The sequence below is a fragment of the Cyprinodon variegatus genome, unplaced genomic scaffold (assembly GCF_000732505.1).
Source record: "Cyprinodon variegatus isolate N-32 unplaced genomic scaffold, C_variegatus-1.0 Scaffold97, whole genome shotgun sequence".
NCBI classification, from domain to species: domain Eukaryota; kingdom Metazoa; phylum Chordata; class Actinopteri; order Cyprinodontiformes; family Cyprinodontidae; genus Cyprinodon; species Cyprinodon variegatus.
In genome coordinates, this window is record NW_015150550.1 from 1,053,156 (window position 1) to 1,079,941 (window position 26,786).

The 26,786-nt window shown below is 37.5% G+C and overlaps 1 protein-coding gene across 1 annotated transcript in view; it reads left to right on the plus strand.

Annotated features, from left to right (window-relative positions):
* Window positions 1–26,786, plus strand: part of cdh13 (cadherin 13) — a 462,542-nt gene that overhangs the window by 295,864 nt on the left and 139,892 nt on the right. Inside the window, exon 8 of the mRNA XM_015374092.1 lies at window positions 4,919–5,097. Within this exon, the coding sequence (XP_015229578.1) occupies window positions 4,919–5,097 (179 nt within the window). The remainder of the gene's footprint in view (window positions 1–4,918; window positions 5,098–26,786) is intronic.

The following is a 26,786-nucleotide window of genomic DNA, read 5'->3' on the forward strand; positions in this document are numbered from 1 at the left end:
CGAAAAAATAATCGATTTTTTAAATAATCGTTAGTTGCAGCCCTAGATACAGGTGAATTAAATAAATGATAATTACAACAGAGAGGGAATGGCAAGTGAATGAAATAAACAATTAAGGTGGAGGTATCAGGCCAGATCATGACAGATCTGGGTCTAGTCTATAAACAGACATCTCACACTGCTAAGATATGTTTGACAATCGCTATGTACAAGGCCAAGCATGAACCTACTGCTCTGCCTAAGCAGAACTTCCCTCATGACCAGTCAAAAATTAAGTACAATTCATGCTAGAAGCTCATTTAGTGTTGTAAACTGTTTGGTCCAGATGATTTGTTCTATCTCATACTTGGCAGCATCACAATGACGCAGGCATTATAAATTTGGTAACCCACAAAAACGTTCTAAAGTTCTCAACATGGTGAACTCCAAATAAGGACTTGCAACATCTTTAAACAGTTTCTTGAAACATACATACCAAGTTACTATATTTCCAAACTGTAGATGAAAAACTCAAAGTTGGTAAAAGTAATTGGATTCAGTTACAGGTCAATAGAGTCATCAGGAGAGTCTGTTTCTGAACCAATGTTTCCACCCACTGTTCTCCTGTTCCTTTAATGTTCCCTTTTTCATCTTGGCTTATCTCTGCAACCACCTCTTTGCTCTGTTCTGCTTTTCGGTGTGCTTATAATTCATCATCATAGCTGAGTGTTGGAGAGGATGATTTATCTTTGAACTTCCTTTGATCTCATTCATACCTTGGATTGGATTGGCTTAGCCTTTGGTCTTTTCACTCACTTTATTCTGATTAACAGAAATCCCATTTCTGCTTTTAGAATATGTGTAATTGAAATTTCAATCTCTCATGTTCGCGTGGATTCAGTTTAAAGTACAAATGGTGTGTTCTCAGTCACAACACTTCTTGGATCCAAAGACATTCTAGCATCAGTTTATCCTCTTTTTTTTCTGTGTTGTCTATGTTGTCTCACTTCATCTATGCTTTTCAGACTGTCAGTCCCCTAGTGGCACCCACAGATCTGCCAGCCCCTACTGATTTCCCTTGGTGTTTCAGAAAGATATAGGAGTTAGCTTTAGGCAACAGCTCTGTGTCCCAGCAGCTTGCGTGATGAAATCAATCCACAACATGCGGGTCCACGACGACTTTCTTTCTGACTCACACTCTGCATCTTTTTATGTGAGAATTGGTTGTGTTTTACCTCACCGGGTGTCTCTTTCGTCTCTCCTTTTTTTTTAGCTGAACAGCTCATTGTGCTGCAACTTCACAGACATGCAACATGCCGTTTTCAAAGACTCTCTCTTAGTAAACTCCAACAGTATAAAAATCACTTCTTCTTTCATCCAGTCTTAGCTGGTGTCATGTGGCAACAGTGCAGATGGGTCCGGGTGATAGTAAAGGCAGGGCAGGCAGATGGATTTGCATCCATCCAACTCAGCAGGGATTGATTGGGTGTTAGCTCTGTCCACAGGATGGAGACGATAAGAGACATGATCCATCATTACTAAACCCACCTGCATGATACCCAGTATGATTTAACACTGAGACAAACACAAATTGTCTTTAACAAAGCTGAGTGGTGTATTGGATTTTTTGGGTCTGGATGTGTTTGGAAAACAGGTGGCTTCCTTCTTTCACTCCTTTATATGCAACCTCACTTCGTCCCCTTCTCCCTCCTGGTCTTTTCTTCGTCGGGTCATTCCTTCACTCACTATGTGTACAGATTATATATGATTTTTTTGTATGTTCCTTTCTTCTTTCGTTTCTTCTTTCGTTTCTTCTTTCGTTTCTTCCTTTGTTCCTTTGTTTCTTCTTTCGTTTCTTCCTTTGTTCCTTTGTTTCTTCTTTTGCTCCTTCCTTCCTTCCTTCCTTCCTTCCTTCCTTCCTTCCTTCCTTCCTTCCTTTGTTTATTCATTTGTTACTTCATTTCTTCCTCTGTTCCTTCTTCTTATTGTTCCTTTGTTCCTTCCTCCGATCGTTCCTTCCTTTCCCCTTTTTTGTGATTTATTTCCTCAGTTTTGCCTTTTTTCTCACTCCCTTATGCCATTTCTTATAATCTTACTTTATTCTTTAAGCCCTGCCTCTCCACCTTCCAGGTGTCTTTTCTTGCATTATTAAAACAAGCTCACTGCAGATATACAGTCATGGAAAACCTTTTTAGATCAACCTTTCTGTACAATATTACTAAGGTTGTTAATATACCTTTTGCACAACACTTTACATAAACAGTGGAGGTCTAATTATTTTTTCCATGACTGTATCTTATAAAATAACACTGTACAGATCAATTTTATAGTAGAAATCAAACAAGACTGTAGGAATTTCACCCACGAATGTTTACTTAAAAATGTGCAACAACTTTGTAGAATTGTGGCCTCTCTTCAGTGTTCCATTAAATGGGAAGATAATTGATCAAGATCAATTCCAGTTAACCAAGTGAGTCAATGTTTAGACTCCAGTTTGTGTGTCGATGTGCCTGTAACCATGTGTAAATGTGTGAAAGCTCACCCTCTGCTCCCCCAACGTTGTGGCTCTCAAGGTGTGAAGTGGAACTGAGTATAGGTAATGAAGGAGACGAGACTGTGTAATTATTCTGTATAGCAAGGATTACCAGTTTACTTAACTATTTATGGGTCACCTTGAAGTGCAAATGCCAGGGGAGCTAAACTCACACCTCTCTGCTTCTCATTACCTTTAGCTCCTCTGAAGGAGGAGCTCTGTCTGCAAAAAAAGAAAGAAAATGCTGGTATTTACTTTGGAGTTTGCATATTTTTTCATCAGCACTTCTATCTTAGAACAGAACTGCTGGCAAACAACACAGCGAGAAACGAACTGAGCCTTGCTATACTGCCTTTGTTATATTGGAGGAGATTTCAATAAATATGTGGATCAAATAGGATTGTGAAAGGATTTCAGGACCAAAAACAATAAAAATGAGAGAGTTTAATCATATTAAAAACTACGTTGTGAGAGATAGCTTAGGCTGGAAGTATTTTCTTACCATGTATTATTTTTTTCAAAGCTTTCAAAACAGAAATCTAATAATCAAAGCTATAAATTAAACTGATATCAAGTTTTTAAATAGATTTCCTGAACTCACGTACACAAAATGAGGCATAAAAAAACACTGCAGAAAGCACAGGTTTTTTTTTTTTTTAAAGAGATAACATGGTTCTGTGAGCGCATGTGTTATTGGATTCATGCTGTGTACATCTCTGGGTGTGAGGATTGAGTGAATGTCGCTCTGAATTGGTGCGAGAGTAGCTCATCACCAGTAAAGGATGGAGATGGGTGTGTGAGGTTGGGTATAGAATTGCCTCTTTTTTCAGCTTGTATGAAGTGGGCTGGTTTCTCATTTTTCCTCCCATTACTAAATAAAATGCATCCTGCTGTTTGGGCTGACGTGACAGAACAGATACGTTAATAGAACGGGTGAACTTTCACAGAGGTGACCCAAGAAATGACAGTTAAAGTTTGCTGTAAAACTTTAAGGCGATCTGTAATTACATCGGCTAATTGTTAAAGCCTCTGTGGCTAAAAGGTCATCTTTATAGATTATATTTCCTATAGCAACTGTCTAATAAATTTTCCTTGATGGGATTGGATAGGGTTGTAAAAGACATTTCCTCTAAAGTTAATAACCCAATATTTAATGAAACATTTCTTAAAGTAAGTTTTTACTGTAGCATGTAAACTGGAGCAGTTTCCCACATGCACAACATTTCCTGGACCATTTTGCTTTACCTTGACTGGATTCAGGTTCCACTGTGGAGTTCAAACATGGCTAATGCATGTCTTTATTATCTGCTGACGCTAAGAGGGTACTCCAGCCAGGGTGTTACTACTACCCAGTGTCAGACGATATGGGGACTGAGATTACTGCCCATCACAACTGCAGGGTCCAAATTACTTTTAGAGCAGAAATATGACAAGTGCAGCATAAATCCCCTTAGTTTTATAGCAATAGTGTGTTAAAACCCCAGTAAAGATGCTCCCAATTTGAAAAAGTGTGATTTAAAAAAAAATTTTAAAGAGAGGAAAGAAGATCCAGATGCAAATATAAGCAAACCTAATACAGAAAAAAACAAAAACAACATATAACTGATAAATCTGTTGCATGAATCACATCTTTATAAAGCCACCCCACTGGTTGTTCAGTATTGTCACAAGAGAAGATTGAGATTATGGTCCTAATTATTGATCAGGAGTTATGCTGTGACACAGAAATAAAACACTTGTAATTCGGGTTATGCTAATCCCGAGAGCTTTCATAACAAAAGCCTGTCAGAGTGCTCTCATGTTGGAGTGTAAACTCTACACACAGCTGCTGCTGCTTCTGAAATTTTCAAACCTAAAATCAAAAATAAACAATTCAAATGTGCTGTGATTTTTTTTTTACTTGGATCTTAGGACATCAACACTGTAAAATAATCTAATATTATAAGTTTTGTCAATGATAAAAATGGATGTCCAATCTTTGTTTCCCAGGAATTATCATTTAATTTATTCCGTTATATATATTTGTTATAGAGCATAGTGAGTGTTAATACTTGGTTTGAATGTTGGTTTGCAAGTAGAAATGTCAATGTCTCTTAAATCATCATTTTAAAGTTATTTAAACCTATAAACTGAGAAGAAATGGAGCTGGGAACCACTAATTATCCCAGAAGTCTACCCTTGGTTCAAGGCACTGTACCTCCCAAAAAGACTACCTGGGGAACGTTTCTACATCAATCATCTGATTTGGTTCCTGTTCCTGCAGTAGAGACAGAAAAAAATTAACAATTTCCCCAGATTACCACCCTTGATATTAAACTGGCTCCTACAGTATTGAGGAAATAGACACAGGTTTGCTAAAGACATTTAAACTCAGATCATCAACGTTTTTTTTGGCGTTTTCTCCAGGAACCACGGTGATGACAATGATGGCGTTTGATGCAGATGACCCTTCCACAGATAACGCTGTTCTGCGTTACAACATCATCAGACAGTCCCCGGACAAACCTTCACCAAACATGTTCTACATTGACGCAGAGAGAGGCGACATTGTCACCGTGATTTCTCCAACGTTACTCGACAGAGAAGTGAGTATACTCGGTGTTCCCAGTCTGAACTGATCCTTTCAGAGGGTTAACAGGGTGTGGCTTTTCAAGCTGTGCAGCATTGTCAGGTTATTGCTTGTCACCAACAGTTTTTACAGCAAAACTTACATTCTGTGTTCTTCTGCTCATCTTGGAGCCAGCAGGCTGCAGTGTGGTCATGCATTATGTGTGTGTGAGCATAGTGAGACACTTTTAAGTGGTTCTGTGTGTCTTCGCGTGAGGGGGCTCTGGTGTGTTCCAGCAAGCAGAATCCAGATGAGTGTCTCTCCATTTTTCCATCTAACCAGAGCGAGACGACGGGATGATTGCTTTTCTGGCAGGGTGACGAATGCCAGAACATCGATTGGGTTCGCTGGTGGAAGAGGAATATTAGCTGTTGTCAGACACTTAGCGAACAGTTTAATTGAGGTGATACACACTCATCCGTCGATCCTGGTGCTGTCCAACAAGCCTGGCTGAAAACCTGCCATCCGGAACTGCTGGAACCATGGCTACTAAGTGGCCTGATGAGCCAATCTCAGAGCTGCCGTAAACTGTTTAATAGAGGTGTAATTGATTAAAAGTACAATGAAATGAGATGTAATCATAACAGCCAGCACTGTTAGCTGCTTCTCTGCCATGAAGGATGGTAACATGTCATTCACAAGCTGTACGGTGGTGTTTTTAGTTTTTTCCATAGTTTAACAACACTAAGAGCACATTTGAACCAAATCTTTAGACAAATTATATAAAAAGAAGCAAAATGATTAATCTCTTTGGCATTAAATCAGTTTAAACCTTTCAAATCTAGAGGTTAACATACACTTAATTACTGTGCCAATTCCTTAATAGAAACCACGGCACTACAAAAAACTTTAAATCTAAGTAAGTCAATTTTTCTTAAATGAAGAGCATTTTTCTTGAATTGAGCTGGTAAGTGAGGTACTTTGCCAATGGAACAAAACAATTTTCATTTAAAATAAGAAGTGTATTTAAAGTGCATAATATCTAATTGTCATATTGTAAGGATAAGCATGCTCATTCCATTCGTAGATCGTCTTATTTCCCCACTCAAACTAAGGGTAAATACACTTGTTAAATAAATGTTTTGTCATTTTAAGATCATTTTTGCAGTGTGCAGCTCGTTGTTTTTTTTAGCAATAAAATTCAATCACAGCTTTAAGGCACAGCCAATGGGTCTCCTTCATGCACAATGCCTATCAGCATACCAGTTTAATTCGCTTTCAATTCAGTTTATTTATATAGCACCAATTCACAACATATGTTATCTCAAGGCCACATATCATCTCAAACACACTGCAAAACAATCTAGAAATAAGTAAAAATGTCTTAAATAAAGTATATTTACCCTTCATTTGAGTAGGTAAATAAGATGATTTGATAACCAGACCAAGCTCCAACTATAAACAAATGTGTTGATGGCAGCAGCACAGCTGATCTCTTGAAAAACTACTACTTAAATGGCTTAAGTACAGCAAGGTCTATGTTCTGGAGAGACTTTCACAAAGCTGTGATATTAGTCCCCATGTTGGTTCTTTCAAGGGTCCATATTCCAGAAAACTGTTGCTACATGATTCTGGATGAAAAATTAAACATAGAGTATTTAACCCATAAATCTTAAAGGTAAATCTACCAAATTGTGAGGAAATGGCTAGAAATGAAGAAGGATAAATTTAAATATTTAAAAAAAACTCTTGTTGTATTTACATTTAACCCATAGAAATAATTTGGTAATCCCAACTGAATTAAACCATTTCTATGATATCCCTATTGATGAGCGGAGGCAAACAAAAATTAGATAAGTTGCAGTTGTTTGAAATAAATGTGGCAGGGTTCCTGTGTGTTAGTGAGTGTGAGTCATGCATCTCCCTCCAGAGAGGATCTTTGGGGAGAACCTGGGTAGCCTACACAGGTGAAGATAATGTTTCTCATCTCAGTGCTGTGCTTAAAGGAGCAGCAGAGCCTTCACCCCGGACTGGTTTCCTGTGTGTTGTAGAAGTTTATTTTGTTGCCTTCTAGGCTCTAGCTTCTCTCAAGTGTTTTCCCTGACGTTGTTGGTTTTTGTTCGGTTTTCAGTATTTTTGTATTTTGTATTTTTTCCTCTGTTCCCCTTGGACTTTTATTAAATCATCCAAACTCATCTCTGCATTTGGGTCCTCAAAACCTCCACAAATATAGGCAATGTATCCACTCAATTTAAAAAGTCACAGTTTTTCTGTCTGCTTGAACGTTGTTCCAATTTGGTGTGAAATCTGTCAAAATAGAAGATGATGAGAAAAGTCAGCGGGATTATATTTAAGGATTGTCGTGTATTGAGTTTTTATTTATGGAGTGAGTGAATTAGACACTTGCATTGTTTCCTTTTTATTTTAAATGCCTTTAAAGTATGATAATATAACAGGAAGAGAGGTCTCTTTTCTTTAAAATCAGAGCACTGGGACTGAGTTGCCTTTGTAACAGTAGACCCCTGCTGGGTTGGACTGTTTAAAGATTTGGCCAGTGAAAAGCCTAAAGCACAGCTTATGATTCATTCATATTCGGGATCTATTCCCTCGGCTCCAAGTGGGCTGGTTTTTCACATCAACATCCGTAGGGCTTTAGCACATGTCCAGCCAGAGCATGATATTTCTATAATTTGAAAAAGACACCATAGTGGTGTGAGAAACCCTGTTACTTTTGGACTCTTGTTTTTCTTATTCATAAATCCTAAACCCTGTCTATTCAAGCAGAAACTGGAATATAACACCCGTCATTCCATCTCACATCTGTGTCTGTTTAATATGAGAGGAAAGAAAAACTTTTCACACTGGAAGAAGGACGAGGAAGTGGAAAAAAGCAGTTTATCTCCAATATGTTGTTAAAATTTCTCTGACATCATTCAGGTGGAGCCCTCAGTGTTTCCATAGACACCTGAGCTGCCTCCAGGAAGAAGAAAGCAATCTGAAGAAGATTGGAGAATCAATTTTGTCATACTAAAATGACTTTAGACTTCTTTTACTGCTTGCTCTGCCGACTAAAATCCTTTTCTGATATTCAGAATATTCTCCCCCTCTTTTTCTTAGGAGCGTCTCCCCCTCCCCGCCTGGTATTACTCTGAAAAGCCACATTGTTGAATCAATGGGAGGCAGTCATACAGTATTTGACAGTTTATATATCTGTTAGTGTTAGCTTGGTTTTATAAGTTTGGAAATATCAGGGACATTCGTTATGATTTACATTATCAAAGTACAAAAATCAGAAGAGTGTTACAGCCACTCACTACACACATTTAGATCCCTTCATTCAACTGTAAATCAACAGTAATTACCGTTCAATTTTCTTTTTTTTTCGGAATAGGTAATTAGAACCTCTAATTATTTCAGCAGTTTTCACCTGTTGGAATATTAACACAATGTTTCACTTTACCAGGCCTTAAATTTAAGGTTTAGGGAAACAATTTAGATTCTCTCACACTTATTAATGCAGGGTCAACAGACTCTATTCATTTGCCGTCTCCATTGTACGTATATGATTTTACTCCCTACATCATTTTCGTTGATATAAATATGGATGGAGGCTATGCAAATATAGATATTTATCATGTGCAACAAGATTTTTCAAATGTGATACACAACTTAACCGCCCGTTTTGATCGTACTTTGTAGTACTTTTTTCAGGTGCAAATCAGATGCAAACTCATACTCAAACATTTCTGCCATCAATATGGCAAAAAAGAGGCATTTGTACAATTTCAGATGATGAAGAGAGATAATTTGCACATATTTGGACTGGGAGCCATAACAATAGCAAAATAATACACTGAATAATAGTCATGGAAGGTGGAGAATCTTTATTCAAGCAATGCAAAACAAAAACCCCAAAAAGGCTTGGGTTGTAAAACGTTCCAAATGTTCATCCTGCAATCAGTGGGCCGTTGATTATGCCTTTAAATTAGATATTTTAGGGTTAGGGCAGGGGTTAGGGCAGCCCGATGTGGCTCCGGGGCCACATGGGGATCTTTAATATGTTGTGCAGGAGGTCAAATAAACATCCATTATGTTTTCCAATGCTTGAAACATTTGTACAATAAATACATTTTAACAATATAAGTAAGCATAGATCAGTGTCATAGCCTGCAACACATGTTTCAGTGCGGCGCAGTGCAAACAAGGTGGCAGGTGTGCCTTGGACCATGGATCCCAGAGGGAAAAAAAGGAAGATAGCTGATGAGAACAGAGGATTCAAAGAAGAATGGATCGAATAATTTGCTTTAATTACCAATATGGAAGGATTGCCTGCACTTTTGCTCTGTAATGAGAGTTTGTCAAAAAATAAAAACAGTCATTTAGAAAGGCATTTCCAGGGAAGGCATGCTAAAAATGCGGTCGATCACAAAGTTAGAAGTGAGTGAAAAATCACTATTGCAGAACTTCTGGATAAATTAGAGGATCACAAAGATAGATTTAAGAAGTGGATTGCATCTCCTGACTCCACTACTGCTCTTCAAAACAAAAATAACACCAAGGAACGCTGGTGAGGGAGGATCTGGAATAGCAGAAACATGTCCACCATAGAAAGATTCCTTTTACCTTGTTTCTATAATTTCATCAATGCAACAAAACCTAAACCACACGGTGAAGGGTGCTGAAGCGGCATGTGGTAAACTCCACGCGGTGAGAGCGTTCACTTCTCCTCCCTCACCTCATGCTACTATGTAACATTTGCTCCAGGATAAACATTTAATCCATCCATCTTCCGTAATGCTTTAACCTAGCTTGGTTCGCGAGTAGTGCTGATGCCTATCGCCAGCTGTCTATGGGCGAGAGGTGGGGTACATCCTGGACAGGTTGCCAGTTAAACATTTAATCATGAATGCTTATTATATATTTAAGCCCACATAGTCCATTTTTATAGTGGGCTAATACACTTAGAGCCCGTATTCCCATACGAGTCTTATATAAGACTTTTACAGACATATTTGTTTTGTGGTCCAATGTGGTGCTCTGAGCAGTTTGGGTAGCTGACCCCTGGGTTAGAGTATATTGCATATTTACTTGTGTGTCTGTTGTGTCTCTTTTGAAGCAGTGTATCTTTGGCAACCCTGTGTCAGTGATGAGATGGCAGCTAGGGATGTTAGACATCAGCTCCAATGCACTGAGAACATTTCAAAATCCCATTTTATCAGCAATAGGGAACGTTTAATCATTGAAGGTGTTGGGTAATCCTCTCTGGTATGTCTTTTATATGAACATTCAAAGAGTAATGTCTGCTGAAGGTAAACTCCATGAACTCAGCTTTGTCCTGGTGTTTTAGATGCTTATCAAATCATATTTTTTGAAAGTGCTGGACATTTATCCTCCTTTTAAAAACTGTACTGAGCTGCTTCTTCTTAAGATATGAGATTTGGGAGGAAAAACAAACAATCTACCACCTACGTAATAACTCTGTTTGTCACGTTATCAGCCTAACCTGAGGTTCATCTACTTTTATTTTCCACCTTCATGTGTCACAATCTGACTTCAGTACATCCTTTCTGCACCTGGTATGAGATGTAAACCAGAACGGAAATGAGGACAGCCTGGGGGAGACGGATGATACCAGGGAGCAGCGGTCACTGAAACTCGCTGTCTCCAAGAAATGATCAAATCAGGTCTTATACTTGTGATCCGACGTGATCCAAATTACAGGATAGGATTACTAATATATATGTTCTGTGGTCTTTTAATTCATATAATTTACACCACTTTGTAAAATCATGAGCAAACCAGGGTTACCTTGAACCCATAAAAAGAGAAGATTTGATAAAGTTTTGCAGTAAATGGAAAATGATGCAGAAAAGATGTGGAGTGTAAGTGCAGTAATGAAAGGATCACGTCTCTCGCTGCCAGACAAACACCATTCACTGTAATCTATTTAAGTCCACAGAGTGTTTGTATTCGGGCAGGCTGTAACTAGAGAGGACAGACTGCTAATGGCACTGTGACTTTCTGACTCCCTAATGTTCTCTGGCCAATCTGGAAGCTGTCACTACTCTGGATGGCCAATCGATGGAGTCCAATGACCCCTCTGTGTTCTACAAAGGTGAACTACATGGGAATGAAATCAAGCTTCTCTGTACTTGTGCATATTTGGGCTAATATAACAGTCACATGGGGAAGACTGTACACTAGCACACCGATAGGGTTGTTTTACATTCCAACAACAGCTGTCATGGATTTTATTTAGATTACTGTGACAGATTTCATCCGCTTTTAGTCACAAAAATTCACCTCACATATCCTTTTAGGAAATTAATTGTATTCCAGCCTGTATTCAGTTGTTCTCTTTCGGGCCTCAGAGAACAACCAGCATCATGAAGACCAGGGAACAAAGGACACAGGTTAGGAAGGGAACTCTGGTACAGTTTAAAGCAAGGTTACGTTACAGGGCAATGTTAAACACCAACAGTGGCAACACAAGAAGGTTGCCCTGGAATCAGAGGTTTGTTGGCTCAAGCTCCGGCTTCCAGTGTTGTTGTGCCTTTGGGCAACACATTTCACCCACATTACCTACTGCTGGTGAGCAGAGGGACTGGTGGCACCAGCGTACGTCAACATCACTTCTGTCGGTGAGTCCCAGGGCAGCTGTAGCTACAAGACCAATATCCCATAGTAAACTTCCAAACCTAAATCTTATTTAAATCAGCCTTGGAAACGGATGTTTAAAGATCATCTCTTCCTACTCTGACTGAACAGGAGATCTTTTTTTCTTTTGTTTAGTGAATGTGGGTATAAATTGGTTTTACTTAATGCTGATGGGATGAATTAGGATTTTAGGGTGTTTGAGAAAGAATGTTACAAAAGAAGAACCAGGATTTATTTTTTGTTTAGTTTTGCTTATTTGACTGTTGGTTGTAGATTTGGTTGTGGATTATTTTAGACCGTTTGGGGTAGTTGGTGTTCGAGTCCACTTTAATAGGAAAAGGGGCAAAAGAGTTAATCACAGACATCTTTAGGATTCCTTTTGTTTTGTCTACAGGAGAAAAAAATATCCTGGTTTCTCCTATGAGAACGCTGCCCATTGGTGTTACATCTTTTCAGTCATAGATTTTTTTTATATTAACTTCTGCTGAAAGCTTCATATTTAGACATGTATTGTTTTTTTTAAGTCTGCACAGATCTAATGATCCAGTGTATGTTGCTGTGTTTATGTCTTTACATGATAAGTTATAATCTATCAGCGTTAAGTTTTCTGTGCTGCTTATTAGATCTCCAGTTACCTGCACTCTAAACATGCTTATATTCATCATCTGTTTGCATTAAGTCTATAAATCCAGACTGGCAGATAAAATGGATGCAGGTAATTATCCGTTCTCAGCAGAAGCTTTTGCAGTGGTTGCAATGACCTGATGTTTGTTTGGACTGACCTTGACAGAATGCTTCCTGATGGTGCCGAGCTGATAAGAAAGCTTATCCTGTCTAATGGTTTATTTGGCTTGGTAGCTGGTGTGGCTGCATGCCTGTGAGCTGAATGACTGATGAATGCCAGGTGAAACAGTGGCAGCGTCCACTCGGGAACAACTGTTTTCATTTCCATTGCTGCGATCTCCTGCGTTCCTCCGACTCTCCAGCTCCTTCATCCACCCTTGCCGCGCCTTTTACGTCACATTGATTTCTTGTTTATCTTCATTTCTCCTCTTCTCTTTCTGTATTCCTGTCTACCTTTTTAGTTTCTGTCAGCCTCGCTTCCCCCCTCTGTCAACACTTCGCTGTGGACATCCAATTACTCGCAGGTCATAGCATAACTATTCCATTCAGAGCAGCACCATTCAGTGCGAGCCTCAAACAGCTATTCAAATGACATCCTCTACCGCTGCTCCACAAAATGTTTCTTTCAAACATTTCTGGGGCCACCAACTAATCTGATCCCCCAAAACATAATTGAATGTCAGTCTTCACGTAAAGATGCTTTCCTCCCTTCAATTAGCATCTTGTTTCCTTGTGTCAAAACGACGAGACAAAGCAGAGTGAGAAATATTTACTCCTGCCAGGTAGAGGAGGGATTTAATATATTATGTGATTTATATGCAAATAATTCAGAGCAGCGAAAACATTGATAAGATTTCATTACTGCAGATTTTGATGTACACTACAGTTTATAAACTGGCATTTATTCACCAATTATGATTTGGAGATTGGAAAGGTGTGAGATGATGAGTTGGGTGAAGAGATGTGTAAGCGTCTAAGGAGAGGGGAGTAAGTCCCGAGAGTCTGAGTCACACTGAGTAATAACAGCGTTGGAGTGGTGCAGGAAGTCTAGCCCCGGTGATGTGGTGCTGGAAATCTGATCAGAGAGGTGGTGTTTAGAGGTACAGAGAGAGCAGAAAGGTGGAGAGCACCGGGATGTCTATTTCATTCTTAAAAGCAACATTGATGCGGTACTTCTTGTTAATCATTGTTTATTCAGCTGTGTTGTCAGCAGTTTAGGGGAATATGATGTTTTGGGCCTAATTTAAAAGTGCTGAAGGAAAAACTGTGTTATGCAAATAAATTACCAAAGCCAGTTTAGAGCAAAAACAGCTTTTCTATTAAACACTTTGCAGGGAATCCTTTTCTAGTATTCTGTTTGGTCTAATATGACTTTCTTTGGTTATTCAGCTTGAGGCCTTGAAATAATAAAAAAAACTTTGGCTTTCATTCCAGAAATCTTTATTTTCCTATTATCTAATTCTGTTCTCTATGAACTGTATCTAATAAATTGACGTTTGAGTCGTTGACCTTTTATTTCTCAGTGTGAAATTAGTTCACCATGACGATTCTTTGCAGACAAAGAAAGACAGTTAGGTACGAAGTTTATCTCGTAGATTTACCATCTGCAAAAAATGGTTTCACTTGTTTCTTTCAGCTGAACACCCATTTTTTACTGTTAAAGCTTTGTGTTAAGAAAGTAGGATCCTCTGACTATTATAGATGGTCTCTTTCACAGTGTTTATAATATCAACATTGACTCTTGGGCCCCTCGGGTTCTTGCTAACAAACAGATTACCTGAAAATATTCCTTTTATTCCTTTATGAAGTGCTTTATCTACAAATCAACAGTAAAAATATCTAAACATTATGCTTGCGCATAAAGTCCAGAACCTTGTGTGGATATATGGTAAACAAAAACATATACTGTATAAAATATATAAAAGCAGAAGGAATGACTACAATACAAACGAGAAAAGCATCAGAGAGCGCAGACCTCTGCCAAGCAGCAAATTTCTCCCCAAATCGTGACTTACAGCGAGAGCTAAAACTGGAAAATAATCTGGATCTTCACCAAATTTAAATTAATTGTTTCTTTGCATGAGGCACACCTCTGGTAAAAAAAAAAATAAATAAAAAAAAAAATCCATAAAATCTGTTCATAAGTTTTCAAAAGATCCTGCTAACAGACCAGCAACCTTTGTGTTTTCTTGTGTTTTGCTCTCAGTAAAATACCTCCGGACTTTTTGAGTGTGATGCTGAGGCTGTCAATAGTCACTGCTACCATTCTCTGGTTTATTGGGGAACTGCTTGTTCCGCCAAATATCCCTATCTCACAATGTTAGAGAATCATTTAATAAATTCCTGTATCTATATGATGATCTGGATCATCACCAAAATGTAATGGACTGTTCCTTGGCACGAGGGACACCTCTGAAAAAAATGTCCTTAAAATCCGTCCATAACTTTTCAAGTTATCCTGTACACACACAAACTCTCCTAAAAACATTGTTGGAGGTAAAAAAAAAAACCCATTAGAGATAAATAACAGAAATATCTGTCAGCAGTTCCATCTTCATGCTAAAAGTCGAAATGTAAATAATATAATGAAGAAAAATGACCTGTTTTTGTCATGCCTCTACCATTTTCATAAATTCTTTCTCTAGTCTCAGTTAAAGGTGTAATCTTGTTTTTTATTCTTCAGTGTCTGTTCCAAAATTATGTTGCATTCTTAGGTCATTACTTAAACTTAGAGAACATTTTTTGTATACAAAACAATTTTTTTCTCTCACTCACTCTCTCTATTGTCTTAATGTGCAGGATTGATCAATTGTAAACATTGTGGGAGAAAATAATGGTGCAAAAAAAAAAAACACATTGATATGGTCAGTTTGATGCAGAGTCTGTGACATGATTTGGAGTTTTTTCAACATTCAGCGGTCTGATGGCGGTGGGGAAGAAGCTGTTTCGGAAACTGCTGGATCTGCATTGAAAGCTGCGAAGCCTCTTCACAGAGGGCAGCAGGGAGAACGGTCCATGGTGGGGTGTGAGGATGGGTGGGGGCAGATGGGCTCTCCTTATTCTCCGCAGGAAGAACATGCTTGTTTTTTTTTCTATCTTTCTACTCATTGAAAAAGTCTGTAGTTGTTCAAGAAAAGATGATTTCAAAGGTTGAGATTATTCATAGAAGCACATGAAAGCTTTACAGTCTGTTCCTTTTCCTGGCATCTTATCAGGAGCAATTTATGTATTTCCTGGGAATTGAACTTTAGGGCCTGTTCAGCACCCACTCAGCAGATGACTCAAGAAATGCCTTAAAAACATTTTATATAACTTTGTTGTGTTTCTAAATCGACTAACAGTATTTTTACCTAACAAGGATTTATAATATGTTATTCAGTTTAGCCCTTCACATTCACTGACTTTTAACCCTTCTTTTAAAACAGTCTGGCTCCTGGATAAGACCAGCAATGGTCAAAATGATTATAAACTGATCAGAGAAATGTTGAAGAAAGAGGTATCTTTGGCTGCAATCATTTTTCATAGTGTAGTCCATATAATTAAAGATGCCGTCAAACTGTATGAGAAATGTGCCCGTATGTGTTCATGCTGCTTGAAAAGGAAGCACTTCAGCCCAGGAGTGTACGGCTCCTCTTTTTTATGAATGACACTCAACAAGACTGTGAGAAACCACAAGGAGCCATCCCCACAAAGCTTCAACAGCCTCCTTGCTTATTATTTACAAGACAGGTAAAACTAGCCTAACAATCCTAATAAATGTCAAAAAGCACAATATTAAACAATAAAAGATAACAAATCTTTTTCCTCAAAGCAAAGTCTAATATCTCTTCTGCTTTAAAGCATCAAATTAAATCATGCTCTTGTCCTGAGGGGGGATAAACAGTGTTTGCTCACCGTAACTGTGCCAAATCTGTCAATTAAATGTTTCTATTTAGCTCTTTAAAACAGGAGGGTGTCCATCCATAAAACAACTGATATTGTTTGCCAAGCTTTTCTGATGCTTCGACATCTGAGTGTCACATAAGCCCAGTGAAGGCTTTTCTTTTTAAAGTCTACCATTACCTGCACTTATAAGGAGATCTGTGCCAATTATACAATTATACAAAAAATCTGAAAGAACACCTTTAGTTACTTAATGGACATAAATCCTCATGACTCACCTGTTTTTGTTAGTTTGAACAAAAACGACAAAGCACAGAGAACATAAGACTTTTTTTTAGTCATGTCTCTAAAGTCCTGCATTCTTCTCCATCCTGATATCAGAGAGGGTTCATCAAGTTCAGGCTTTATGTCTCTTTTAAACTATTTTGCCTGACATTCTATCCAGTGAGATGTTGCTAATATGTTATTCCTATGGTGGCCAAGGGGCGAAAACACACGCATATGCAAAAATATGCAGCAAAGACAGATATGAGGCTTAATAAGAAAAAATAGATTGAGACAGAAATGCACAATGCAAGATTATTTAAGTGTTTGGCCTTCACTGGGTTCACAGGTCTACGCCACACATGGTTGCTATTTGAAAGAGGTAATACTAAGCTTAGGGATGGATGGCTCAACAAGGCAAGACCTTTCCAAATTCACAGCCTCTAATTTAAGGTTATGGTGCCTGTGTGGCTTAGAAGGACGCATCCTATCAACACCAGGTCCTTCAAAGGAGGCAGCCCCTGAGTTCAGACACAGCTTGCTTAACAAGGATTCAAAGGAAAACATCTGGGATGGTGTCTTTTCTTGTTTTTGCTACGGGTCTGGTCTGCAGTAGTTGCCATTCAAAATTTCCCCACTGCCCTTGATGGGCCCTTGGCTGATCCCCTACAATTCATTTTTTAAACAATAATCTTTGTACTAAAATATCATTTCTGTCATGATTTGTGGACATTAAGATCTCCTGGTCAGATTCTGTAATTCAGTGAATGCACACCCAGGACAAAGTTGGTTTCACTTCATTGGCTGGAAAACTGGAGGCGATTTTGCTAGAAGCCGCACGGAAATGGACTGCCATTCGGTTGGAGTTTGACTGGGAAATTTGAATGGCACTGTAAGGTGTTTTCCCTAGAGGTCCAGAAACCTACTGGTTTACTAAACTAGTTGGCAACCTTTCTTAACTTGCAGCTGATTTGCTGCTTGTTGCATTTTCCTTTGCACATTTTTTAAGTGTTTGTGTCTTACCAATCATTTGTGTATTTGCAGTGGGGGTTGTGTTCGCTGCTTGCTCTCCATTTTCTGTGATGTTTTTTTTTTTTTACAGTGTCCTGTCTGGCAATGTGGCACTAAGAATAATTGTCTTGATGCTAAAAAGAGAGGTCAACAAGTTATGCTTTCACAAGTGGAGCAGTATGGCTATCACCATAGTGTTCCGCTTGATTTATGCATATAAATAGCTTTATTATAATTCATGCAGGGAGTATTACAGATTTTATGGACACTGCAATGTATTTAAAATAGGGAGGGAAAAACAGAAAAAAGGAGAAAAAAATGAAAGAAAGAGGAGATAAAAGGGAGACAATGATAAAACGTCTTCAGTCTGCTTCATCTCCTGCAAAGAGAGATGTAATAAAAGAACGGCACAACCAATGGATATAGTATAAGAGATACAATAAACTAGCACCTTGATACTTTCGCTGCAGTATTTTCTGTGATTTCTGATGGTTATATTTGACAGTGTTTTATTTAGCATGTATTTTGTATGTTAGTGTAATATTTGTTTTCATTTTGGTGTCATTATTTAGTCGTTTGCATTTGTATTTGCTCCACGTTGATGCATTTGCAATGTGCCCCCCAGCCAACCGTTAATACCTCTGTGTTCTATTTTGGGCTCTCCCCTGATGATGTATTAATGTTTTACTTTTTATTTTGTTTGGCACTAAACCTGTTCTATTTGACTTGATTTTATGTGTGTCATTAACCAACCTTCACCAATATTATTGCATCTTGCATATTTACCTTATATCATGGAGTTCTAATTCACAGGTTCTCTCTTCACTGCTAATGGCTTTCATTCATCCGATTAATTCATGGTATCTAAAGAGGTCACTGCCGAGGCTAGTTGGATTGCTCATTGGTCTCCAGCAAGTTTTTTTTTTCTGCTTTAAAAACCCATGTTTTAGTTAAACGCCTCGCAGCGAAAATGCAGGAGCAATTACAATCAGAAAATGCTTTTCACGCTTACATGATGGCTTGAAACCAGAAAAGCAGCTCATGGAGGAAAGTGAGACACTTGAGTACATTACCAGGAGATCCCATTATAAGGAGTGTTACTGCAGTGTCTCCCATGGCCAGTAGCCAGAGTTCTATAATCAATACAGTAGTTGCTGCAAACCCAAGCACCTCACGTCTGCTTGTTCTTCCCTGAAATGAACACGGGAGACACCGTTCACAGCCACTGATGAAATACTGGGCACCGCCTTTTTCGCCATGACATAAGCTCTTCCATTTCTCAGCATCCTCCTACTCCCGTCCTTCTTCCTCATGGCTCTATCACCCTCATGTCCAGTTGCATTACGGAGGAAATGAGATTCTCCCTAATTAATTAGATCTCTGGGTGCTAAAGATGAAGATTACACTCCAATGAAGGTTAGAGATGTCAATCATAGAGGTTTTATTTTTTTAAGCTGAGTGCTCCTGAAGATAAATTGAGCCCCGTGGGGGTTTGCAAGTAAACGTGTGCATTGCAGTTTATTTCTATCTTTCTTTCTGATTTAATTGAGCTCTGGCAACATTAGTCAATGGAAATCTGAACGAGTGAGAACAACAAACTAGAAAATTATATTCATCAAGATTGTAAACAGAAGCAGCACTGTGAGAGCAAACAAATTAACGAATTTCTAGAAGCACAAAGGATATAAAAGAATGTTTGATCATTAATACAATGAGAAAAGGAAGAATACAAAGATTTATGACAAGATGAAGCTCTAACTATGCCTCGGGTAAAAATAGAAGTAGGATAACGTCTGAATATTTTGCATGTAGACGGATAATAAGGATGTAGTTTTGCTGAATTATTTTCAGTGCTTTCATTGCTATTTGAAAGAAAACTAATTAGTCAATTTCTACTTGAAATATGGAAGAATAAAACATAATCTAACCGTAAACTAAATTGAAATCACAATTCTTAATAAATCTTTTCCTTAAAAATAAATTGATCTCTAGCATACTGGGGTGCTAGAAACCAAATGTCCATTATTAATGTCCATTTGTTTCCAATCCATCTCTCCCAAGTTCTAAAGCTAAAGCGCTGCTGAATGATCCAGAGAAAGTTCCATCTTCATCTATTATTTAATCTAAGACCCTCCACTGGGATACCATTTTACTCAAAAGCCTATTTTTCTCAGCAGTACCTACCATATTTTTCGTGTTAATACTATATTTTATCAAATGTACTGTTGAAGTCCTGATAAACTTTGCTCAGGAATAATCTGCAAGGTGTCACAGGCTTCCCCTGGGTTAGAATTACAGTAACAGATAAAAAGTTATTGCTTTCTTGCCGATAAAGTATTCATTTAAATGAGTGGTAAATCCACAGCTCTTTTTTTTAATAATCATTCATTATAGCTTTTTTATATTTTAAGGCCTTCTGCTATTTATATTAATTGGATTATTGAAAGTATTATCATACTTAAACATACTTAAATCTTTCTTATCATCTTAGCAGATTTTCATTTTTTAATCTATATCCAAGGTATTTGTCCTCTAGAACAATAATCACAGATTTCTGACCTCATTTCCTGAAAATAAAGAGCTTGATCCGTCTCGGTTAGTTGTTTTTTGCCAAAATTTCTCTTTTAAAAACTATTAACAGCTCAAGAATGTGGCGACAGTAGGTCAGTGATTGGACTGAGTCCTTCAAAAAGCTTTACCTGCAACAAAAGTGTCAAGATAAGTGAAAGGAAACGTTTCTTGATTTCCAAATCAAGTAGAGAGTTACCCTAAACACGTCTCACGTCCATAACAGGGCAACATAGAGAAAAATTAAACTAAAATCAGAGTGTGACCCCACTAACATGTGTCGCAGTGCTGCCTAAAAGGATTCAACTGAAAAAAGAAAAAAAAAATGTTTACCGTAATTAATTTGAAATGGCGTAATGGAATTGGACAAACAAAGCAACGATGCCAGTAGACTCGGAATATTTAAAAGGCCTTGATTTTCACTTGTTCAAATTGTTACACAAACAATAAATGGAAAAGAGACCTTTTCAAAATTCAAAATGTACCTTCAGGAGTCAAGAGTTCTGACTTCTTCTGTGTCACGAGGAGGTTTTAAAAGGGCAGCTGAGAGAAATAGGAAGTAGAGGAGAGCGAGGTGAGACCTGGGAATAGATACTTGAAGGAGAGTGACAAGAGGAGTGAGGCATGCAGGTCGAGGGTGGGATAATGAGGGTGAGACAACTGCATGCTGCTGGGAGGGAAATGTCTTTGCTGAGTGGAAGTGAGGCCTGCAGTAATGTCAGGGAGGTCCAGGTGATGCTACACCGTCATTATGCACAGAGAGCAGAGCAGCTATCTTACCTTGGCCTTTGTGGCCCTTTCTTTCTCTCTCTTTCATCTTTTCCCCAATTTTGACTCATCTTCATTTCATCCACCAGCTACTCTCAATCACGTCTTTCCTTCCTGCCTTGTTTTACTTCTATCCTTGTTGACCTTAGAGTAGAAAGGTATTTGTCAACAGCTCTTACTCTGAAGTGAACCTTTCCTCCAACAGCACTTCAGACATAAATTAGGTTTGTCTAAAAAGTGGTTTATCATAAATGTTTGAGGTTGTGTGCTCAGAAGAGCTTTCTTTATAACATTCGCTGTGCAATTTCACTTTACCCATTAGACTGTTCAAAGATCTGTGAATTGTCATTATCATTGAATTGTTATTGTTAAAGGAAATCCAGTGGTCCTGATCAGAATAAGCAGTTATCCAATGCACTTTATTTATATAGCACATTTTATTAACAGAAATGTTTCTGCAGTGCTGCACAGTAAAATAAAAAATATATGGATTACGATGTCATTTAGTTAAAACATGATGTGCTGAAGAAATAAGATCGATATATAGCATTTCGTCTTAAGTGGAAAAAAAAGCCAACAGTGAATGCCTCTAACAACACGCCATCCTGATTGTAAAACATGGTGCTGAGACACCATCATACTGTAAAATATTTGAAACTGGGGTAGAGGTTCACCTATTTACATGTAAACTACCCTAAGCATGCATTAAGACAGGCAGAAGATACCATAGATGGTTTAGACCAAAGCAGGCTAATGTATAAGAAGGACGTAGTCCATCTCTAAGCTGAAATCATTGTAAGAATCTTTGGCAACACTTAAATACTGTCTATCCAGGATTTCCTACGGCCAATCTGACTGAGTTTTTAAAGATATTAACGCCAGAGCACACCGCATCCAATTTTGCCTCAGATCCAACAGAAAATCATGTAGGATAGGGTCGCAGCATTTAGCGCTCATTAAAAGTCAAAATGGGATGATCACACCTGGCATGATTTTAAGCAAGGGGGCTTGGGTAGGTCCAACTGAGATAGAACCTCAGGTCTATTTTAGTCAGACTACACATCCGGTTTGGAGAAAACAAAAAATGTAATCTGTTAATAGCATGGGGAAAGAGTCAGTTTTGGAATCGCACATTGCATATTAGCAAGCAGGACAGATTTGTGCAAAAAAAAAATGAATGAAACATAAAAAAATAGAATGCTTTTCCCACAATAGGAGTTCAGGAGGACATAAAACTGATAAAGTAGTGATCCTGTTTGAGAATCGCAAAATTAACGAGGGACAGAAGGTGCAGTTTATCAATCTCCTTGAAAGAAATATAATTTCAGGAGAAACAAAATATGGATACAGTAAAGTAGTGATCCTCTTTGAGCCTCACAAAAAAAAATAAATAAATAAATAAAGATTTTCATAATCTGTCCAAGTCAAATTTGGGAAATTAATTTCTTTATTGAAAAGAGACAGAAGTGAAAAAAAATCTGTGTCCCGAGGAGGTTCTCTCACCCTGCCTTGCTGGAGCCTCTCTTTACACAGTCAGTGTGACATGGAAAAAAATCGGATAGGAGATTAAAGAATCGTACACAGCTGGGGTGTTCAGGCATTTAGGCTTAAGATGTGCCAAGCTTCTAAAGGCATACCATCGAAACACATGTAGCCCTAAAGGCATTGAGACATGTTTCTAAATATAATTAATGTTTAAACACTATATCATCATTTTCATTTAAGTTCATGGATGCATTAACTTTGGGTAGATGTGTTAAGTAATATCCTAATGAAATCCACAGAACTTTGTGGTTGTAAAGTGACAGATTAAGGTTCCGCATGTCTTCAGATCTTACAGTGGCTTTGCCTGATGAGTCTGGCTATTACAATATAAATCTTTAATAAACATCCCCTGGAAAAGCAAAGATATACATGAAAGTTTTGTCCATCCTGTTAAGTCTAATTGCAGTTGGTGTGAGAGGGTGATGAACGGAATCTTTTCTTTCTGTCTCTACACTGTTTTTTTTCCATACTTTTTACTGGGTACCTTCTGTCCAAAGACATTGAAAATGTTTAAAACTGCAGTTCGGTTTGAGCTTTGTACATATATTTTCCCTTTGTGTCTATATGTTTCCCTATACTGTCTGGAGATCTGTCCAAGTTTTCTCTTGCCTCCAATATTTCTCTTCAGAACGCAGTAACTCAACTATTACCACTGCAGGGGATTATTTCTGTCCATAGTAGTCACCATCTATAACTGAGGAAACTTGTAAAAATAAGCATTTCATTAGCCTTTTTTGATTAGTGAAGTAGACTTAAATCTGAAATCTTAAAAGCTAGATCCATGTGCTGTTTCAGTTCCTCTCTTAGAATCTGCTTTAGTGAGAAGTACACTGTGAATAATTTCGAATTAATTATTTATTCAATATTATTAATACTTTAGTGAGATTAATAATTTAATTTGTTATTGAAGGAAAAGAAAATTAATTTGTCTCCAAGTTTCCTTCATTAAGTTAGATCCATTTTTTTTTCTTAGGTTTCCCTTAAGCAGCCACCTGTATAAATACTGGTACTGGAATGTGTCTGATGGTAGCCACTGTCACTGTGACCCTTGAATCAAGAAACGCAGTCAAAACATCTACATTTCTTTTTCAACAGCAGCCTATTTTTTTTAGAAGTGTAATGGCCAAATAGTATTTGGTATGTTGTTGATTTTTCATGAAAGTCTTTCCTGACCTTATGGAGTTTTGCAAAGATTTTAGGAAAAAGTTTTAGGGAAGAAACTGAGGGGTTTATTAATAATTTGCACTGTTTGACTGCACCCTTGATGTGGAAATCTGACTGACTCAGGGTCTTATCGGAAAGTCTAATTCTGCCTAAGGCAAAGCCTTTCTTGAGGCCTTCCTAATATTTGTTTAGTACGCACACCTCACTTACTTTTTAACACAATATGAATGATACACTTCTGTAAAATCACTATCCTGTTTTCTAGTGTAGATCACCATGCTACTGTACCATGCTCAGAGGGATCTTAACCCCACGTTCAGATGCACATTTACTCAATGACAATACAGTACTAAAAGTTAATCATTTAAAACATGTGCAACTTGATAGGTCGAGCAAAGCTAATGCACTAACCTAGCTGAGACAAAAATAAAATTTTTGGCATGACTCCCAGAGTGTTTTTTTTTTGTTGTTTTTTTTATGCGCTGTCAAGCAGTGGGGTTCTTTTTGCACCTTGCACTTGTCTGTTCATACTTACAGACACAATTAACTGATCAACTGGAAATGTAGCTGCAAAAATCTATCTTTTGAACGAGGAAAGAATGATCCATGAAATCGACTGCAGTGCTGAAACTATAGAGGTGATCCTTTTCCACAGAAAAGTGATAAACAGTAATTGGTTTGTTAATCAGTTGTAAAATCCATTAATTTATCATAGTAGAAAATAAATGGTTTCTTTTATATAGGTATTTCATGATACTGTAGCTGTTCACACAGCTGGTGTAAAGAAATCACAATATGTAGAGGCCAGTTTGCCCAGTCACTCCTGTTATTCAGATCATTAGATATGATGATCATTGGTAAGAGAAAAAAGGATTTTTTTTTTCCATCATGTACTTCTTGAATATTTTTGCTTTAGAGATCTTCAGTTGCCAGTAGCAACCCAATGGTTCTTTTCCTTTTCATTTTATAAACTAAACACATCATCACATGTCATCTTTAACAAAAAGGATGAAGAAAAAAAAAAAAAAACACTTGGCCAGTTGCAATAATCTGAATGATCCAGATGCAGTCATCTCATTGAATGGTCAATATCTCCTGAGTAGTTCATTGCAAAGGAACATAGAATGTTCTTCCTCCTCTACCTGCATTTTCCTCACATAGCAATCATACCTGCCATCTGTGAGCAGTGCTGCTGTGAGTAACAGCTGGAATTGTGACACACAAAATCATTTTAATCTATTCTTTCAAACTCTCCATAATGACAGCCAGTAAAATACACTGTACAGAATTGTAATTTATATAGTGTGGTCTGCTTCTGTTTTGCACCACTTATCATGTACCGGTATACGCCAGCAAATAGGAAATGTAATGTTTTATGTCCACGCTCAGTTAAGCACTTCCTTTTAAAGATCTTAGTAAATTAGGCCCTTAATGCGTTACATTTAAGAAGATTCATTTAATTCATTATTATTAATCACCTGTTGGCTTCACAAAAATATGATCTGCACATAGTATTACCTACTTTTAGGTTTTCTTTTTTACTTATGAAGCAATTTTTTTCTGGGAATTTAAATTATTTCTGTAATCTTTTCATAGAGATCAACAGATGATCAGAAACGTGTTGGAAAATTTGATTTGGCTGTTGGTTTAATAAAAGGGGGTCTGCAAAAGATTTAGTAAATTTAATATGTATTTTCATGGAGCTGCAGTTTAATTAACTTGGCTGTTTTTTTCATAGATGTTGCATAAATGCATGAGTTAGCGACAATATGCTTTTCTTATTTGAGGCTAGATATTCCTAATAAATTCTGGTAGTTTTTATTTATTCTGCATGTATCCTGTTAGGAGATGACCCCACATGTGACCTTTGGTTTGGCTGAAAACTGGAGATAAAGCTTTCTATGACACACCAAGGTTGTGGCAGTGTTCATGTACAGCTGCAGCTACACCATGGGGCAGCCATCATAGGAAATACTTTCATCTTTTTGCTATCAATGTTCAAACCAGAGAAATGTGGTTTGCATGTAAATCATAGCCCAGTTTTCCCTGGCTCTATGTCGACACAAGACCTGGCATGGCCGAATATTAGCCTGATAAGTCCTGTGGCCTCTGGACCACAAAGATAAGAGAATATGTGTAAAGGACAAAATGTAACTCAAAAACTTCTGTTTATTAATTTATGGTCTGCCAACACATTCATGGAATGGAATAAGGTCCCCTTCATGCCTGCAGCCACATGCCTCACCAACTGGGGGAAGAAATCTGATTATATTTGAGTTTGTGTATTCACCTAAACAGAACAAAATAAATTGGCAAATGTACAAACTGCTTCTTTTCATATAACAGATGTTTAACAAGATGGCACTCTTATTTTTTTTACTTATTTTACTACTGTAAAATCCTACTAATCAAATGCATTTTTTTTCATAAGAAAATGCAAAATGCTTCACCTTATCACAAAATATTCTAAAAATATTTCTTAGCTTCATCAGTAACACATAACATCACTAGCTTATAGTCTAGTGCTTCCAGCGTGATGTAAATCTCTGCATGAAGTTCATGACCTCTGTGTGTTTTGCACATTCGTTTCTCCCTGCTCCATAATTTTACGTGGCTGTCATTCCCAATGACTTCTATTTTCTTATAATGGTACTGATAGTTTATGGTAGAATATTTAGCTGTAAGGAAATTTCATGAATACACTAGTTCAGGGGTAACCAATTAAAAATCATCACTTTAAACAGCATTTAACATTAAAATAAAATTAGGTTTTTATGCATCCATGTTATACAAATAAAAAAATATATATATATAAAAAATAGAACATTTTTCCATTTTAAAATCTAAATTGTTTTTTAAGTAGAGAAAAACAATCTTTCAGTTTGGTACATAGACAATTTCCTAATTGACATATTTTATAAAACACCTAACTTGACCGTTATTTATTTATTTTTATTATGGCTTAATGAAAGAAGTGGGTTTGAGGCTGACCTGCAAGGCTTTAAACCTGAGTTTGAATGGCAACAAAGCCATTCCAAAGTATATATCAAAGGTGCTCATTCATGAGCACAGCAGTAGGTTGAGCCAAACATACTAAAAATCTTTGAGCATGCCATTGCACATTTATTTTTAACTAGTAGGAACATTCATAATAATATAAATCTGTTTTTAACATTCTGAATTTCAGTTTCGGGTAGTAAAAATGTAACTTTGGAAATCTATCTATCTATCTATCTATCTATC